This window comes from Podarcis pityusensis (assembly GCF_964106645.2).
Source record: "Podarcis pityusensis genome assembly, chromosome: 2".
Lineage (NCBI taxonomy): Eukaryota > Metazoa > Chordata > Lepidosauria > Squamata > Lacertidae > Podarcis > Podarcis pityusensis.
The window spans coordinates 82,415,729-82,433,893 of record NC_138029.1 but is presented as its reverse complement, the minus strand read 5'-3'; the positions used below and the strand labels follow the sequence as shown (position 1 = coordinate 82,433,893).

The following is an 18,165-nucleotide window of genomic DNA, read 5'->3' as shown; positions in this document are numbered from 1 at the left end:
CCTGTTTGTTAAGATTTATCTATTTGAGTCATACATTTCAATTATTGAGATTTTTTTTTCTTTTTCTAGGTTAAAGTATTTGAACCTATATTGTGTATACCAGAAGATCCACGGAGGAAAACATGTCTTATTTACTCAAAGAATTTCTAAAATGTGGTTTTGCCTGCCAAATGCATAGAGTAGGAACATTATTAATTGGAAAACATACGCTGAAAAATTCCAAAGCCTTCAGTGGACAACAACTGAACACTTCACAAGCTTTATCTCAAGTTAGTGCCAAGAATGTGGACTCTTTCAGTTATGTAATTGTTGGAGCTGGATCTGCAGGATGTGTATTAGCCAACCGATTGACAGAAGATCCTCACAGCACTGTTAAACTCCTGGAAGCCGGGCCAAAAGATACCATTTTGGATAGCAAGCAATTGCTGTGGAAGATCCATATGCCCGCTGCACTAACCTACAACCTATGTGATGAGAAATATAACTGGTATTACCACACAACACCACAGAAGCACATGGATAATCGAATTATGTATTGGCCCAGAGGAAGAGTGTGGGGGGGATCATCATCCCTCAATGCTATGGTGTATATTCGGGGTCACGCAGAGGATTACAACAGGTGGAGCAAGGAAGGGGCTGTTGGATGGGATTATGAGTTTTGTTTGCCATATTTTAAGAAAGCACAGACACATGAGCTGGGTGCTGATTTGTATCGAGGTGGGAATGGTCCACTTAATGTGTCCAGGGGAAAAACAAAAAACCCTCTTCACCGTGCATTTTTGGATGCAGCTCAACAAGCTGGGTATCCCTTCACAGAGGATATGAATGGCTTTCAACAAGAAGGCTTTGGTTGGATGGATATGACAATACACAAAGGTTAGCCTTCAAAGAATGTTTGTAAACTTGTCTGTTTACCAAATAATAATAATCAGTCTACATGAATAATCACAATTGTTTTTGAAACAGTGTGCCGTGAAGCCCTGAGATTCCTTGGAAGTTTGCCAAGGATTTCTCAGTAAAATCACTAATGATGGACAAGTTTATCCAAAAGACAGTTTGATCACTGCTGCTGATCTTTCTATGCTATGTATATTTGCAAGGTGTGTTTATTTTATGTATTCTGTTACTTCTTCACGCAGTGCATATTTAAACCATGGAACCTGCTCCCACAGGAGGCAGTGATGGCCACCAACACTTTCAAAGAGGATTAGACAAATTCATGGAGGAGAGGGCTGTTGATGGCTACTAGCCATGAAGCCAATGCTCTGCCTCCACAGTTTGAGGCAGCAGTGCTTCTGGAATACCAGTTTCTGGAAACTAGAGGGTGGGGAAGTGTGCTCTTGTGTTTGAATCCAACTTGCGAGCCAAATACATGACCACTGTGAGAACAGGATGTTGGACCAGATGGGCCATTTGTCTGATCTGGCAGGGTCTTATATTCTTTTTTTTTTATTCAACTTAATTAATATTTATAAGAAGTTGTTGCGGGGTTAGTTAGGGAAGCCAGAAATGAGTGTGAAACAGCAACAATAACCACACAAATGTATCTAATTTACCTCTCTTCTGGTAAACATGTCTTGTTGACTTGGATTAAATGATCTAATATGGAATTACTATGGAAACCAATCTGCAGAAAGCATTCACTTCAGTAGAACTGATTTGTCAGTTTACTGAAATTAGTTTTTCTCGCTGAATGAGAATGCCAATTGATGGCCATCTTTTGCATCCACTAAATTTGTAGAATAATTTTTGACAGCACTTTTAACCACTTGATTTGCATTTAATTCTTAAATGTAGATAGTCTCTCTCTCTCTCTCTGTCTCTCTTTTGCAAGGTATTATGCACCCAGTCCACAAAACTACTATTCGAACCCTTCCCTTGCCCCCAGCAAAGGTGATCAGCACTGTCAGTTTTTGGAGTCTGGTGGGATTAAGAGTACAGCAATAGGCATAGAGTGTTATATTTGTGATTCTACAGATTGAGGCAGAACTTCAGTTAGGGGCAGAAATGATAAATTCACACAGCGTCCTGCCCAGCAGGGTGTCCCCCCCCCCCATTTTATGTATGGGAGATGTGTGTGTGTGTGTGTAAACTTATTCCAGTGGGCAAGTTAATAGATCGCAAGTTGCTGGATTGGAGCAATTATTTTAAAGGAGAAGAACAAATGCAGAATTTCAAAACAGCGAGAAAGTCATTTCTGTAGCTCTGAAAGGGCATAGATTATTTTGGTTACTTCTGTTATATGTAAACCTATATTTTGTAGGTCAAAGATGGAGCACAGCTAGTGCTTACCTTCGCCCTGCATTGCCACGCCCAAACTTGTCCGCAGAAGACAGTACACTTGTTATAAAAATTTTGTTTGAAGGGACCAAAGCCATTGGCATTGAGTATGTTAAAAATGGAGAAAAGAAAAAGGTAAGATTTAAATTTCCTATCCAGAAAGAAATTTCTGGAAAGGTAATAGATTTTTAGTTGTGATAAAAATAAAATGTTACTGCAGCAGAGTTATAGCAAAGCTGCTGTGCTGCTTGAAGTAGCTACACTGCTTGAAGTCGTTACACTACAAAGTTACAAATGAAACTTTGATATACTATATATGAACATGTACCACCGATGAAGCCCATGAGAGCGAAACAAGGCATTATTCCGGAAATCCTTGTCAACTCTGTGGAACTGTAGTAGGCTCCAATATGGACTTTATGAACATATGTGGAACAGAAACTACCAGATATTTGGTCTTTATGAATGAACTGATCTATTGGGACTTCCGTCTATATTATTGCACTTTATCGCCGAAGAATTGATGCTTTTGAATTCTGGTGCTGGAGGAAACTCTTGAGAGTCCCATGGACTGCAAGAAGATCAAACCTATCCATTCTGAAGGAAATCAGCCCTGAGTGCTCACTGGAAGGACAGATCCTGAAGCTGAGGCTCCAATACTTTGGCCACCTCATGAGAAGAGAAGACTCCCTGGAAAAGACCCTGATGTTGGGAAAGATGGAGGGCACAAGGAGAAGGGGACGAAAGAGGACGAGATGGTTGGATAGTGTTCTCGAAGCTACTAACATGAGTTTGACCAAACTGCGGGAGGCAGTGGAAGACAGGAGTGTCGGACACGACTAAATGACTAAACAACAACAAAATGTGTTGTTTATATGCAAGATAAACATTTGATATTGTGATAAGAATATATAGAAGAGTATTGTTTATGTGAATGCACAGCCGATTACATCTTGTGTGTTTGTCAAACAGTCAGATCCGGCTGACTGTCTAGACTCCAGCTGTCTGGACTAACACAAATAGTATGGAAAATGACATTTATGACCCAGCTGCTCTCTGAAAGGTTGTTTTGAAATACTGATTTTATTATATCAAAATTATATTTATTAACAATTAGCTTTCTTTTATTTCAGGTTTTTGCTAGTAAAGAAGTTATTTTAAGTGGAGGTGCCATAAATTCCCCACAGTTACTTATGCTGTCTGGAGTTGGAAATGCAGATGACCTAAAAAAATTAGGAATTCCTGTTGTCTGCAACCTTTCAGGTGTGTATCTAATACTGTGTTTGGGTTGAATATAGTTCTGCTTACACTGATCAACTGCTTGCCTTGGAATCTAAGATAAGTTAACTAAAGGAAGTTAGTCAGTTGCAGGGAGTGATGGAAAACTTTACCCCTATGTTGTTCCTTAAGTTACCTTATCTTATAATCCAAGCTGTACTCATTTCTATAATGTTGGCAGTTTTTTTGTTGTTGTTTCTGCTAGGAGTTGGCCAGAATCTTCAAGATCATTTAGAAGTGTACGTACAACAGAAATGCACTCAACCTGTAACATTGTATAAAGCACAAAAGCCTCTTCAGATGGTCAAGATTGGGCTTGAATGGTTCTGGAAATGTACAGGTAGGACTTAAAATAGTGTCATGTGATGCTGTTAGATAGGGATAGCAAACTGGCTTTTAAAATAAAAGGGGGCTATCCAAGTGAATGTACATACCTGTGAGCACTCTGATTAGAGAAACCTTTGACCAGTAAACACATTTTATCTATACCAGCCCCCCCCCACACCTCTTCATTCACCAACCCCACCTATACCCTTTACCAAGATTCCCTCACCAGACCCCCCCCCCACACACACCTTGACAACTCCCCACCCCTGGACCTTGCCAGTCCCTTACAGCATGCCCAACACCTACATCTAGCCCTTGCCAACACCCTCCTCCTCACCCCAATAACCCTCGAGACCTTTCCCATTCCTTCTCATGCTGATGCAGCCAAGCAGGACAAAGGGGTGACCTGGTAGGTGGAGCCCTGCAGGAAGGAGGTCAGAAGTGGCAGCCAGCTGGCATTGCGATCTGCCGCCACCACCTTATCCCTGCTGATTCTTTATCCTAAGCAGTGATGGAGACAGTGGATTACTAGGCTGGCTGCCTGCCTCTTCTAACCACCTTCCTCCTGCCTGCTCTTAGTTTGTCAGTTAATCTTACTGACTTTAGTGGGGCTTTCTTCTGAGAACACAGCTGTCTAGGATCCACATATTAGCATCAAGATAACTCGTGTTTCTTCCACGTGTTCCCCTCCAACTGCGTCTTCTACCTCCACACACAGGAGTCAAATATCCCTCAGAATCCTTCAGAAAGGATATTGCCAGGAATATGCTTTCTCTCAGCCGGAACTGTTTTTTATATAAAAAACAAAATTCAAAACAAATTTATATAAAAAACAAAATTCTCTTCCCCATTGCACAATTTCTGAATCTCCCCTATGGTATTTCCATTCTTCAGGTGACGGAGCCACTGCTCATCTAGAGTCTGGGGGATTTATCAGAAGTCGACCTGGAGTTTCTCATCCAGATATTCAGTTTCACTTCCTCCCTTCTCAGGTGATTGATCATGGACGTGTTGCTTCTCAACTGGAAGCTTACCAAGTGAGTGGTACAAGAACACTAATTATGAAGAAACAGAAGTACTACCTGAAAAATTGTGCTGCCATAATTCCATTTTACCTGTAGCATATACAGTGGTACCTCTGGTTAAGAACTTAATTCGTTCTGGGGGTCCGTTCTTAACCTGAAACTGTTCTTAACCTGAGGTACCACTTTAGCTAATGGGGCCTGCCATGCCGCTGCTGCGCAATTTCTGTTCTTATCCTGAAGTAAAGTTCTTAACCCAAGGTACTACTTCCAGGTTAGCGGAGTCTGTAACCTGAAGCGTTTGTAACCTGAGGTACCACTGTAAATAGAAAAGTCAGATTATGTCCTTCAGCATCCTTGGTAATCACTCTGTCATAGTAAAACAACAGAGAAAGATCTAAACCAGACCATTTCTCTTTCATGGTACCCCTCAACATGGCACCCACAGATGCCATTGTATCCATCAGATATTTTCGTTGGTGCCCAGTGGGATTCCCTGTCACTTCTGGGTTTTTAATTTAAAAAAAATCATTTTTGCAGACTCTCTCCTTTTTCTTCTATCTTCATCTGTGGCTGGGTTGACTACAAAGAGACCCACAGGCCTGCACATGCTCTATTCTTCTTTACTTCCCCTTCCCATTAATGCTTCTGGGATGCATGTGGAATCAGGACATCTTGTTCTATTTTCTTTATGGAAGCCGCCTTGAGTCCTGGACTGGGAAAAAGTTGGAATATAAATAAAAAATATAATTATAGTAATAGTGTCAGGGGTTCAGGGACAGAGGCACAGGGTAGGCAGGAGATGGAGAGCGATGGGGATGAATCCCAGGACAGTGAGGAAGAGGATGACAATGACTCTAGAGATTCCATGAGTCTTTCCAGCGAATCAGAGGATTCCCAGAAGGGGGCGCTGGTGGTCAAGGCCAGGGGAGCCCCAGGGGGGACTTGTCAGGAGCAGGGGGCCAGCGGGGGATCCCAAAGTGGCAGCTGGGCGTCAGGACCAGCCTCCCCGCCAGAGTGCAGCGAAGGGGGTGGAGGTTCCAGTGTATCAGGGGAGGCGGCTCCGGCAGTAGAGAAAGGAGGGAGGTCGGAGCAAGCCACCCTCCCGGAAGGGGAGGGGAGTAGTGAAGGGAGTAGCGTAGCTGTCAAAAGGAAAGTTAGAGGTTGGGGGCGCGCGCCAAGTTCAAATGTAGAGGCGCGCGGAAGTACAGGGAGCCCGGAGGAGGGGCCAGGTCCCAAAGCCCGCAGGAGGGGGCAAGAGCAGTCTGATTCCGCGTCGGAGGAATCCAGGAGGGGCGAAACCCCAGTGGGCAGAAAGACCCTGTGGAAAAGGAAAGAGAGAAAGAGGTGGAGCAGCGCAAGCCTCTTAAACTGGTGCAGGGCGGGGACAGATTCAGAAGGGACTTCAGCGGTCTAAGCCTAGCAGACGTAGGGCTGCGCGCCTCGGATCTGAAGCAAACAATGAACTGCAATAAACACTTTTATATATAAGAAAAGAAAGGCGTTGGTCTTTTGTGAGCTGAGACTTGAGGCAGCCCTGACAAATAGTAATAATTTTTCATAAGAAAGGAAAGAAAGAGGGTGGAGGCCTCACAGCCTCACCTCAGAATTCTTCAGAAAAGGCGAAAAGGGACCTTGCTGCCGCCTGCTGTGTTAGGGGAAGGTGGAATGATTGAGGGAGGAGATGTCCCTGGATATTGTTTTTGAGGGTGCACATGTAATGCCTCCTGTTTTTGTATGGTGGTTTGTTTGGCAGTGGGGTGTTTTGAGGAGGATGTTGTGTCTGCATTGTGGGTTAGGGATTAACTGTTCTGGAGCTGAGGTTCTTGTATTCAGATGTACTATGGACAACTTATAGAGAAGTCAGTTTTTAAAACTATATTAATTTAGAAAGAACATCCTGATAGCTTATTTCATATTCTTTGGGGGCTATTGCAGGTTCATGTTGGACCTATGCGAAGTACAAGTGTAGGATGGCTAAAGCTGAAAAGTACAGACCCAAGAGAGCATCCTGTCCTTGAGCCCAACTATTTGTCAACAGGTAAGTTGCATAGGTTATCTGTATTCTATACCTTGTCCCTTTTGGTTTGTGGTTCAAAACCATGAGAGCACTGCTTTGTATTTTGTTTTAGTTTCATTTTCCATCCATCCCAAACTATGTAGAACATGGCAAAGTGGTCATGTATCATCTACTGAGAGCCCAGTTCTCTCAGATAACTATGTTTCCCCACATGTGTAACTGTTGTTGTGGTCATAGTCATCACCACCACCATTATTAAATAATTGCCTTCCACATATGCCTCATGGCGATGTACAAAGCATTAAAAACACTAAAAATGACATCAAATTTAAAAACAATACAGAGTACACATTCATGGCATAGACCTTTTTATCCAGCTGGAAAAATTTGTAGGTACAAAAATACCTTCAATTGTTTCTAGAAATTGTTCCTGAAAATTTGCTGTTTCCAGGTTGGTAGAACCCAATGGAATCAGGTTGCCTGAAGTGAGCCAATACAAAATAATAACAGTACAGGCCATAATTAAAATGTCTAGAAAGGCATGTTGAGAACCTTCTGTTTACTTCGACTGGATATTCCTCAACTTCTGGTTGTAGTACTGCGGTCTAAAATTTTGTGTGCTGTTCTGTGCATGCAAAGCTCTTGCAGATGCATGATGCACCATTGAAGGAGCAGATACATAAACATGCATACCATGCAGCTTCCACAGCTATATGAATTTGCTCTATCATTAAAGTTTTCAGTTAGAAAACAGAGGGTTGTCTGAATTCAACACTAATGTTGATCACATAGTAAATCTCGATAGGAAAGTACTAACTGAGTGAAATGCTAAATAGAAGTGGCTCACTGGAGGGGACAGAGCTGCTGGCACGTGGGTTGCTGTTTTGTACTGGGAGAGGAGCAAGATGGCCAAAAGGTTGGCATGATGGAAATGGACCTTGGAGCCAGCTTTGGGGGAGATGCCTCTCTCTCTCTCTCTTGATTAGCAAAAAAGGTATTAAATAAGGCAATACCCATTCCCTGCCTGTCCTGTTCTTGACTTCTCACATTTTACTTGCATTTCTAAGATACTGCCTGTATGTAATAGGCAGTACAGTAATAATGCTCAGTGTTGAGCATGCTTAGAATCTTTGTCTTTGTCTTTCTTATTTACAGAAATAGATGTCTGGGAATTTCGTCAGTGTGTGAAGCTAGCAAGAGAGATATTTGCTCAGGAAGCCTTTGAAAAATTCCGTGGACCTGAAATTCAGCCAGGAAGCCATGTTCAGTCTGATGGAGAAATAGATGCCTTCATAAGACAAAAGGCTGATAGTGCCTACCATCCTTCATGCACTTGTAAAATGGGACAGAGTTCTGATCCCACTGCTGTGGTTGATCCCCAGACCAAAGTTATAGGGACAGAAAACCTGAGAGTTGTTGATGCCTCAATAATGCCTAGTATCGTAAGTGGAAATTTAAATGCCCCAACCATCATGGTAGCAGAGAAAGCTGCTGATATAATCAAAGGACTACCATCGCTTCAAGAGAAAAATGTTCCTGTATATAAACCCAAAACTTTGGAAACTCAGCGATGAAATAGCTGTGATGTTCTCTGCAGAATGTATTCTAATAATAATTGAAAATCAACTTTCTATTTCAGTCAAACAAAGAGATTTGGTGTGTAATGAAAATTGTTCAGAAAATAGCTGCACGCTCAAGTAAGAACAGGTAAAGATATATAAGAAACTGCTTGATAACAGCATGGCTGATATGCATAGATATTTATTACTTCATGTAGTAGGATCTTATGATGGAATTGACTTAAGATCTTGATTATTTAGGATGTAGTTTGTGGGCTTACGGAAGAATTTCCCTACACTATAACATGGATATTATATCAGATTTTCTCAGGGCTATACAGAATATAGAAGACTGAGCCTACACATTAAAGAGGACTGGTTGATCTAATACTTAAATGAAGCCACAACAAAGTTCGACTGAAAGCTTTGTTTTGGGGTTTATCTTAACTGGAACAATTAGAACCAACTAAATTTGTTGAGTTGTGACTAAAGTTAGGACCTCCCCCCCAATAATTTTTTGTAGGACCATTTGTCCCCTATAAAAGCAATTAATGAGTTCAACAAGTGCACAGAATAATAGTATAGATAAACAAAAAAAGAGACTATCTCCAGCTGTCAACGGCTTCTGTTACTCTTAATAAATTACAGGTACAGCAAGTTACGTAATGGTTGCCTATGAAGCATTAGATGTCAACTTGGATGTTGAGGACATGGTTGTTGTACAGCCTAAGTTTAGCTGAACCTTCTTGTGCTTATAGTAGCAGGCCCACATGTTCAGGTTTCTGTGTGCAATTTAGTGAATAATTTAGTCGTTCAGTCATTCATATAGGAACTAAAATATTCACTGCGCCCAGGAGTACTGTTTCCCTGGGGAGGGAGTTCCAGGGCCATAGAAAGCACCTGATCTTCCTCTCTGAGGACAAGGAGGCTGCTCTGACCTTTAAAGAGGAAGAGCTAATGCTGGATTGCCCTTTTTTGTCACCGTGACAGCTTCCACAGCTGTCGCCCAACTTATGGGATGGTTCTGGTATTAGTAGGGCTGAAAAGAGGGGCGTCAGGGGAAGACTGGATTCATAATCAAAAGGAGGCAGACCCTTTCCAGTTTCCCAACACATCCCTAAATTAATGTTGCCTCTCTTTTCAGCCTTACCAAGCTTGGAGACCTTTTAGGCAACAAGTGACTAATACATTGGTACCTTGGATTACAACCATTTTGGATTACAACCACGTCAAACCCAGAAGTGTGTGTCTCTCTCTTTGAATTACAACCCATTTTGGGGGGGATTACAACCCCCCCTTTTTTGGGGGGGGAGGCCCCATTGGCAAAAGCGCGCCTTGGGTTACAACCTGTTTTTATTTATAACTGGACCTCCGGCATGGATTATGGTTGTAAACCAAGATATCACTGTACATTTAATAAACTTTAAATAGTAGTAATAATAATAAAAAACAACACCCAGGAAATAAACGAGTTAGCATAGTTTCTTCCCATTTATTATGTCCCACTTTAATTGAAGGGAAATTATTTAAAAAGTAGAAAAGGACAGAAATGCAGGACCCCTTTTTGGTACTTCTGCCTTGCTAGTGAGAATGCAAGTTCCTTCCCTCCTCTCCTTAAAATTGTGACCTAATCTGCTTTGATACAAATTATACATGGCAGATAATTTAGTGACAGGCAATTGAAAGCAGAAAAGGACACCTGGAGAAAATGATGTTCCTTAACACCTTAACCTAAACTGTACCTGGTTGTACTCATTAGGCTGGAGGAATGGTGTTGCTATCATTTCTTCATGCAGTAAAATCCCCAGCAGTTTTCACAGGGCACACTCTAGCCAAGGCCAAAGGGGACAGAAGACTCTGGGTTTCCAGTAGGGTGAGGATCTTGGGCTACTGCAGTCACAGGATTTGACATGATAATGAAATAGAGCTGGGGTTGTAAATTTTTGGCATAAATCCAAATTGCACCATTTCAGATTTCATCAGAACGTCTGAATAAAGAACCTCATAGAAATAATAATAATAATTCTTTATCGCTTGCTTGAATGAATTTATAGGTCAATCTTAAATGTACCTTTTCTGTTATTGACTATAACAAAGGTTACCATGAACATATTTTAATTGTTTATAGCTATGGATGTTTCATTGTGTCACTTGTTTTTAATTATCTGGCTTTCAGTGTAATATATTTTCTAATAGCAGCTTGCTGTTTTTTCACTTTCGTTCTGCTGCTGTGTTCATCTTTATTACTTAGTTGTCAAGGAAGAATTGCTTATCACTGAGGGCTATCACTTACTAGCCAAACTTTGGTCTGGGTGCTTACGTAAATGGTAGTCCCATGTTGACTAATCAAGGAAATCCTCCTTGTGTATTTTCCACATAGGATCAAAAGTAAGAGAAAAATACCAGCACTGCTATGTCATCTAGTAGGAAATCCCTGGCTCTTGTAGTCACACTTGAACTAAAATCACTTGATCCTTACTCATTACACTTTTCTCATATATTTCATAAATGGGTATTGCAACTTTGTCCAAGTTAAATTTCTCAGATCAGTGTTCTCTGTTTTGTACATTGTTGGCACAACCTTGCAAAGTTAGTAGTGGATAATGTCCCAGATAACTTGAGTTTCATTGATTTCATTTAATGAACTCATGATTAACTTACGCTGGGTTGAGCCCTTTGTATATAATATTAAAAAGCAACTGTAGAAGATGAATTCCTGATGTTTCTAAACAGGTACAGTTGTTTAGAATAATTATTACATGTTCAGAATCCTTATTTAAAATGCAGCTAATGTAATTACATGCTTTTAAACATTTTCTAGTGTGCTGCTAATCTTCTCTCCCCCCCCCCCATATTTCTAGGATATATTTTTGCATTTGCCCTCTGTAGAATCTGTTTTGAAAAGCTGTGTAAAATGAACTTCCCTAATTTAACACCTATAATTTGCTGCTTTGTGAGGCAAAAGCAGCACTATGATGTAGTATGATATTAAAATACAAAGTATAGATTTAATGCTGTGTACAGATCTGCGTATGCGTCTGTGAACTGCATTGACATATCAGTACTTCTGAAGCTGGTGAACAAATGGTCACCAGAGTCAGTTTTGATTAGGCAAGAGTGGCTTTTCTCACCACCTGACACAGTTCACTAGTACTACCATTGCTGAGTGTACCTGCTGTCCATAAGGGGCAAGTGCACATGGACCTACCCTATCATAAACCACTAGTTTTAAGAGCTTAATGTATGTGGCTGTTTTATTTTAGGTTTTTAACCTTTGCAACATAATCTAGCCATAGGCATTGCACACAGAATGTCCCTATTCTACATACATTCACAGTGGGGAGTAAGGCCCATTTATGTCAGTGGACATATACGGTTGGCTCACACAGGCATGTTTGTGTTTAAGCTGGTGTGTGATAATACAATGTCATTTGTGTTTGATCAACCACACCATTGCAGCCCTCTAGTCAACAGCACATGAATGAACCAGCCCTTCTAAGTAAACAGGCACATGATTAGGCAGAAAGCCAATTTGTACATCTGAATCATGCTTGCTGGACCAGTGAGCCTGAAACCATCTTCTCTGTTTACTTTTTACATTACTGTAGTTTTATAAACTCAGAAATTTTCATTATGAAATGAGTTAACATTGGCCAATACTGCAAGGAACTTGGGAGGATTATGGAAAGTTTATTATTATTAATAGAATTTATATCCTACTCTTCCTCCTGAAGGAGCCCAGGGCAGCATACACACCTACAATTAAAAACAAAACATTAAAAACACATTATTATTATTTTAAAAAACAATTCCAATACAGCTGCAGACTGGGAAAGATTTCAGCTTAAAAGGTTTGTTTAAGGATCTGAACCCAAGGTATTGTTTGTCAGCATGTGAGCAACATAACAAGTGCAGTAATCAGAACCTTTTAACTGTAGTTAGCCCCCTATTAGATTCCTTGGGACTTTCAAGGCAACATCATCCACTTGAGAAAAGTGGAAACAGGTTAAAAAAACCTGCTGACTCAAAAGCTGGCTGGAGGGACAACTGCAGATGCTCTAAGCAGGTCCTGCTACCTGGTGTTGCTGCAAAGCAGTAAAACTGGAGCATTGTAATTAACTGGGAAGAAGAACGGCATGTTGGCATAAGAATGCTACTGAAGAGAAAATGTGACTGCAGTGAGCACTGTCCCATAAGAAATCAGGTAAATAATTTCTGTGATAAATGTTCTGTCATTAAACTGGGACCAAAATGATTTACTCATCATGATAAAAGTCGTAGATCAATCAGTGTGATGCAAACAGTGAGTTTTTAATAGAGAGACTTTACTGAGGCAATTGTAGTGTGCTGTACTGCATTCAGGGCATTCAGTCCAGTATAGCATGATTACCTTTGTGGCTTTTAGAATGCAGAGATCTTCCAAATCATATGATTTATTAGCCCACTATGATGTGATTGATGTAGAGCGCCATTTTAAAATACTGCATATTACTAAAAGATGCTGTGGTAGAAGATAAAATACCTGGTTTAATAGTTGTTTACATAACTGCAGATGATTCTCCATCCATGTTATTGTATAATATATATGAACCTGAAGGTTATTGTAAACAGTATAAGCAACTGTTTATCATGCTGCCAGAACAGTGGTGCTTAATCCCTATATTCCATTTTTTTTTGTGTGTTTCTGTTTATTTTCCCCATGGTTTATTCAGCATGATTTTACTATCATGACAAATGCTGTCCTGGTTCAATGCTGTGGCTGAATTTACAGCAGGTAAGGGATCTCCTTCCCCAGTTAATAGTTCATAAAAATGAGCTCAGCATTTATAATTCCCCAGCTATATCCTAATTGCAACATAGAAGTAATATGTTAATAAGAGAAAACACTTTGCTTTGCATCATAGTTTATGAAGCTAGAGGCCCAGCAATTTGCTGAAAAAAAGTTTGGGGCAAAAAAATAGTCATCAGGGGGTGGAGGTGGGGGATGAAAAACAGATGTGCCTAAATTCCTGTATCAGCACAACATGAATGTACATGTTCAGCACCAATGAACTCTGGGAATGATTGCAGTTGCCATAGGAACATGAGGTTCTGAGAGTGAAATCAGCTGAAACAGCTGAGGTTAAAAATGACAGTTGGGGACTGTATGTTGTATGTCTTGAGCTGCAAGAGATGAGAGCTTTCTGAATTTCCATAGCATGAAAAAGATGAGTTGTTGGACACAAGACCAGTACAGCAAATTGAGGGCAGTTTGGGCTGGGCATCTGTGAAGGGCCCTGGAAGTCTGTAGGCTGTGGAGTGGCAGCAGGAGTGGGAACAAAAAGGGCTTGTAGTTTTTCGTTTTTTAGCAGGATTGGCAGTGTGTGTGTGACTTTCCTTCTCTGGCATAATGAGGTCTCTCATGTGCTAGGTGGCAATAAGTTTATGTATTTTCTCTGGCAAGGCTAGAAAACCGTAGTTGCTGGATTTTTGCTAGGGATCTACTTACATTGTGTAATTTATCATGAATTACTGTTCTATATTATTATCATTTCTACAGTGCAAAGTGCAAAGTTCTTCTCAATCATCTTGTATTTTATAGCAATTTTCATTATAGCGCAAACATTTGGTCATTCAGTAGAGGATTTTTGAATCTGCTGTTTGTCAAGTTGCATGACTAATTTAAATTGATCCAACTGAAATCAGATACCGTATAGGGCAGCCTTTCACAACCAAGTTGGACTACATCTCCCACATCCTCCTGACTATTGGTCATACTGGCTGGGGCTGATGGATGTTGGGAGTCAGGAACACCTGGAGAAAACCAGGTTGGAGAAGGCTGGTATAGAGACATCAAAGGTTGCTGAGTCTAGGTAGTAGCATCTCCATTCCTCCTAATATTTATGGCCAACACAACTTTAGTAACGAGGAACTTTCCAAACAAGTTACCAGCCAAATGAAATGTGCCATTATTTGGATTCTGCTTGTGATGGACAACAAAAACAAGTTCTGGAGTTACTGGTCTTTTGCCACCCTAAATTGAACCTGTAATCTGATTCTACATAAAGGCCCCATTCGCATAATCTGTCCCCATTTTTCCCTGGCAGATGGATTGAGGCCTACTCATGTAAGGTGCTTATATTTGTAGAAACACACAAATACACACACCGTTTATTTTAGAGCTCTGGTATAAGCCCAAGGCTTGCTTCCATGCTGTGCTGCATGGTAGAATGAACAGATACAGAGAGTCTACAGGTGTGAACTAGTCTGAGAAAGTCATTCTCAATTAGTTTTGTTGAGATGGGAGGCAGAGACCGGATGTAAAGAGCAACCTGATCAACTATATTGGTTTCTGATACTTGTACTTATCTGACCCTGAAAAGTGTCTTGCCAGGGCCGAGAGCTTCTTCCCTTCCATTCCTTTTCCATGTAATTGCAAAACTCAAATGTTTCCTCCTCCATCTAAGCAAATCAACCCAGGAAAGGCTACTGACAACTTGAGAAAGTGAAAGCCTTTTCTTTTTTACAATTTCTGTATGGCTCATAAACTACTGGGAGATTGTTCTGTTGAAGCAAATTGCACAGCTCCCATTTATTATAGGGATGCTTGTACAAGAAGTACTTATTTACCTATGGATTATGTGTCCATGATGTCAGGAGATAACCACCTTCAGGAAGCTGCTAGTAAAAAGAGCCCCAAGTATAATAAAATTATTACACATTTTTATTCCGAAGAACATTTTGCATTTCTTTTCATACAAAATGATGTAGGTCAAGAAACAATTTACAAACCCTTAAATTCTCTCCTGGCATTTGAAAGAATGATTCAAGAAGAGGTCTGTAAGGTATCCATAGCAAATTGCCACTGTGTACAAAATGGTTATATTAACATAGTTTGTATAGGTCACACTTTTTAAAATGTGATTTGAATTGCTACCTATTTTGTTAATACAGATAAACCCTGATAAGGTTACTTGGCAAAGCAAGTCAATTTATCGTGTTAATAAAATAGATTTTTGATATTCACCTGCCTCCAAAATTGCATTAGCCTCAATATCAGGATTTTACTGCATCATGGACAAATGTCTAAGCCCTCCTTTGATTGCATAAAAATAAATCCTGGAAACAGTCCACATAGAACAACAAAAGTTGAGGCCACCATGCCATCCATTTCCCCAACATATAAGGAATCTTTTGGTTCTGCAAATGACTGCTTCATCACACATTCCACTTCAAGCAGAGTAACTTGTTAACATTTTGCATCCACCAGCTAAATTATTTCTTCATAAGAATTCTCTACACCAAGTAAAATACTTGGTCAGTTAATCTGTAAATATATACACTTCAAGGTTAAAAGAAAACCTTGTTAGGCGTAGCCTAATTCAATTCATTTCTTTTTATTTACCGGTTATTGCAGGAGTTGTAGTATAAATAAAAATCAGAAGTTTCCAAATAAAAAAGATAACAGTTAATTCCAAATCTCTTAACTTTCCAAATATAAGACTATAAATAGTCATCTTCCATGTTTTAAATAAAGTGAGACTCCTATAGGCCCAAAATATTTTATAAAATCTCTGTAGCATCAAGTTTCTCAAATCTTTACCTCGAAAGCATTTTACAATGAAGAAATAAGAGGTGGCTCTATTTAAATATTTAATCCTAAAGCTCTATACAATCCAAGTAAAAATACTTCTATCTAGAATTCTGTGGAGAATTACAATAATTAGGCTCCATAAATATTGCTGCAGTTCAATTACGGTACAATAATTACAAAATATAGAACATCTCTTTACAAATACAAATGTTTGTAGATTACAATTTATTTACAATAATTTCTGCTATATAATTTTTAACAAACTATCTTATCTAACTCTACTTTAACCTGGTTGCAAGTGCATTGGTAAAAATGCAATTATTCCAGTATATTTTGCCCTTAATGTGACAGTCATAAAACAGACTATCTTTAATGATATTTTGCTATGTAAACTGGTGTTACATACGAGAGAAATGCTTTTTAGCATCAGTCCAATATAACAATCTCATGTAGGTAGTGTTTGACAAACTGTATTAGACAAATACTTTAAAAAAAAGGAGGCAAATTTGAAAATAATATCTGAGTGGGTATGTTGAATGTAGTGGACATTTGATATGCCATATAATCAGAGGTAATGACTTTCATCACCATATCCTTCTCATGCAGACTTTCTTTTTTGGTGCCAAACCTTTTTCCGCTGAGAAAGTTTTACACTCTGAAGGGCAGCAGCACAAAACTGAAAGGCAGCAATCTTTCAACTTTTTCTTCAACATCTGAAAACAGGCTGGTTAGAATCTCTTTCAGTCTAATAACCAACCTTCACTCACTGATGAGCTCAGGATTCTATAGCAAAGGACTTGTCAACATCCTGCCATTCTGATCCTGTTTCACCACACTGGAGATATTTAAGAAGAAATAAAAGTATGGCTTCCTCGCAATGTGACATCATCACTCGTGCAAAACTTGATTCCTTATTAATTCCAACTAGTGCCTAGCATCTTGGAACTATGAGGCACTTTTGTTTATTTAAAATCAAACTTTTTTTTCTTGCTAAATACTATAAGGTTGTAATGCATATCATTTCATCAGCTAAGTCTTCTTCATATTTACCAGTATCTGGCTCTTCATCACTATAGCCAGGACCAAAGTCTTGAAGTTCATAATCTTGTCTATTTAAAATGGGGAACATGTCACCATTGGCTCCATTGCTAATGTTCCCATTGAGAAGATTACTCGCAGCACTTTCCATTTCATCAATAGTCATGTCACAAGCATCAGCAATCTCATGTTTTGTAGCAGAAACAAACTTCGGGTCTTTTGCATACCGTCCTAATCCTTCAGATATAAGTACCTGAGAAAGTAATACTATAAACATTAATTTGGCACTTAGGATAAGAAATCAAAAGCAAACAGTGACAAAGCTTCAATACTTTAATTCATTTTAGAGAGTGCAAACCTTTTTATGTTGCATTATTTTTATTTCAAGTGCCTTCTGAAAATCTACTCCCTAGATATTGAATTGTCCCACAACTGTGTAAAGAAGGCCTTCCCAATAAGCTGTGCGTGGCTGAGTTTGGAAGTGACATTCTGATGAAGCTAGGAGAGGGGTTGGGATGATGCATGACTGAGGGCCACCTGGAATACACTAATGTTTTCAGAGAAATTCTGGAGTCCATAGTTGTAATCAAAGTCACTCTATGTTACAGGATTCTTCCTGTAAAACTGATAAAGAATGCAGCCAAACTATGTTGTCTAGTTAGTATTGGTGGCTTTCAGCTTCTGTCCGGTTTTGTAGACACAATGGGACAAAAGTTGACATGGAACAGTATGGCACATAGGGAGGATATAGCTTAAATTGGGTGGGGAAAATAGTTTTGTCTCCACAGGCAAGATCCTTTTGGGGATTGTCCTCGTGGGGCAAATCTGACAGATGAGCGATCTACCTATTTGTGAATCACCTTATATCACAATGACATCAGGTGTACCTTGCAAAGTGCTGCTAAAATGAACACCCCCCCCCTTCATCTTTGCAAATCATTTTCTGAATCCGTTTTTACAACAGAGGAAAAAGCCTTTGTTGTAGCAAGGGATTCCATGTAAGCCCCTTCCTGAAACGGGAAGGTGCTTGTATGAAACCCACCAACCTGTGCAGGATTTAACACACAC

The 18,165-nt window shown here is 39.8% G+C and overlaps 2 protein-coding genes across 32 annotated transcripts in view; one reads left to right on the top strand and one right to left on the bottom strand.

The window, feature by feature from the left end:
* The window catches only part of CHDH (choline dehydrogenase), a 73,905-nt gene that overhangs the window by 10,899 nt on the left and 44,841 nt on the right, over nt 1-18,165 (top strand). For 2 of the 4 annotated variants that reach the window (XM_080996804.1, XM_080996803.1), the window contains exons 2-8: nt 70-876; nt 2,264-2,415; nt 3,414-3,543; nt 3,764-3,898; nt 4,780-4,922; nt 6,846-6,948; nt 8,567-8,634. In XM_080996804.1, coding sequence (XP_080852930.1) covers nt 123-876; nt 2,264-2,415; nt 3,414-3,543; nt 3,764-3,898; nt 4,780-4,922; nt 6,846-6,948; nt 8,567-8,628 — 1,479 coding nt within the window. In that variant the 5' untranslated portion in view covers nt 70-122 and the 3' untranslated portion in view covers nt 8,629-8,634. Of the gene's footprint in view, nt 1-69; nt 877-2,263; nt 2,416-3,413; nt 3,544-3,763; nt 3,899-4,779; nt 4,923-6,845; nt 6,949-8,082; nt 11,882-18,165 lie in introns of those variants that run through there. The other 2 variants (XM_080996802.1, XM_080996801.1) reach the window with 2 other exon arrangements.
* CACNA1D (calcium voltage-gated channel subunit alpha1 D) overlaps nt 15,172-18,165 on the bottom strand; it is a 200,859-nt gene continuing 197,865 nt past the window's right edge. For all 28 annotated transcript variants that reach the window (XM_080996685.1, XM_080996680.1, XM_080996673.1 and 25 more), the window contains one exon: nt 15,172-17,350. In XM_080996685.1, the coding sequence (XP_080852811.1) occupies nt 17,057-17,350 (294 nt within the window). In that variant the 3' untranslated portion in view covers nt 15,172-17,056. The remainder of the gene's footprint in view (nt 17,351-18,165) is intronic.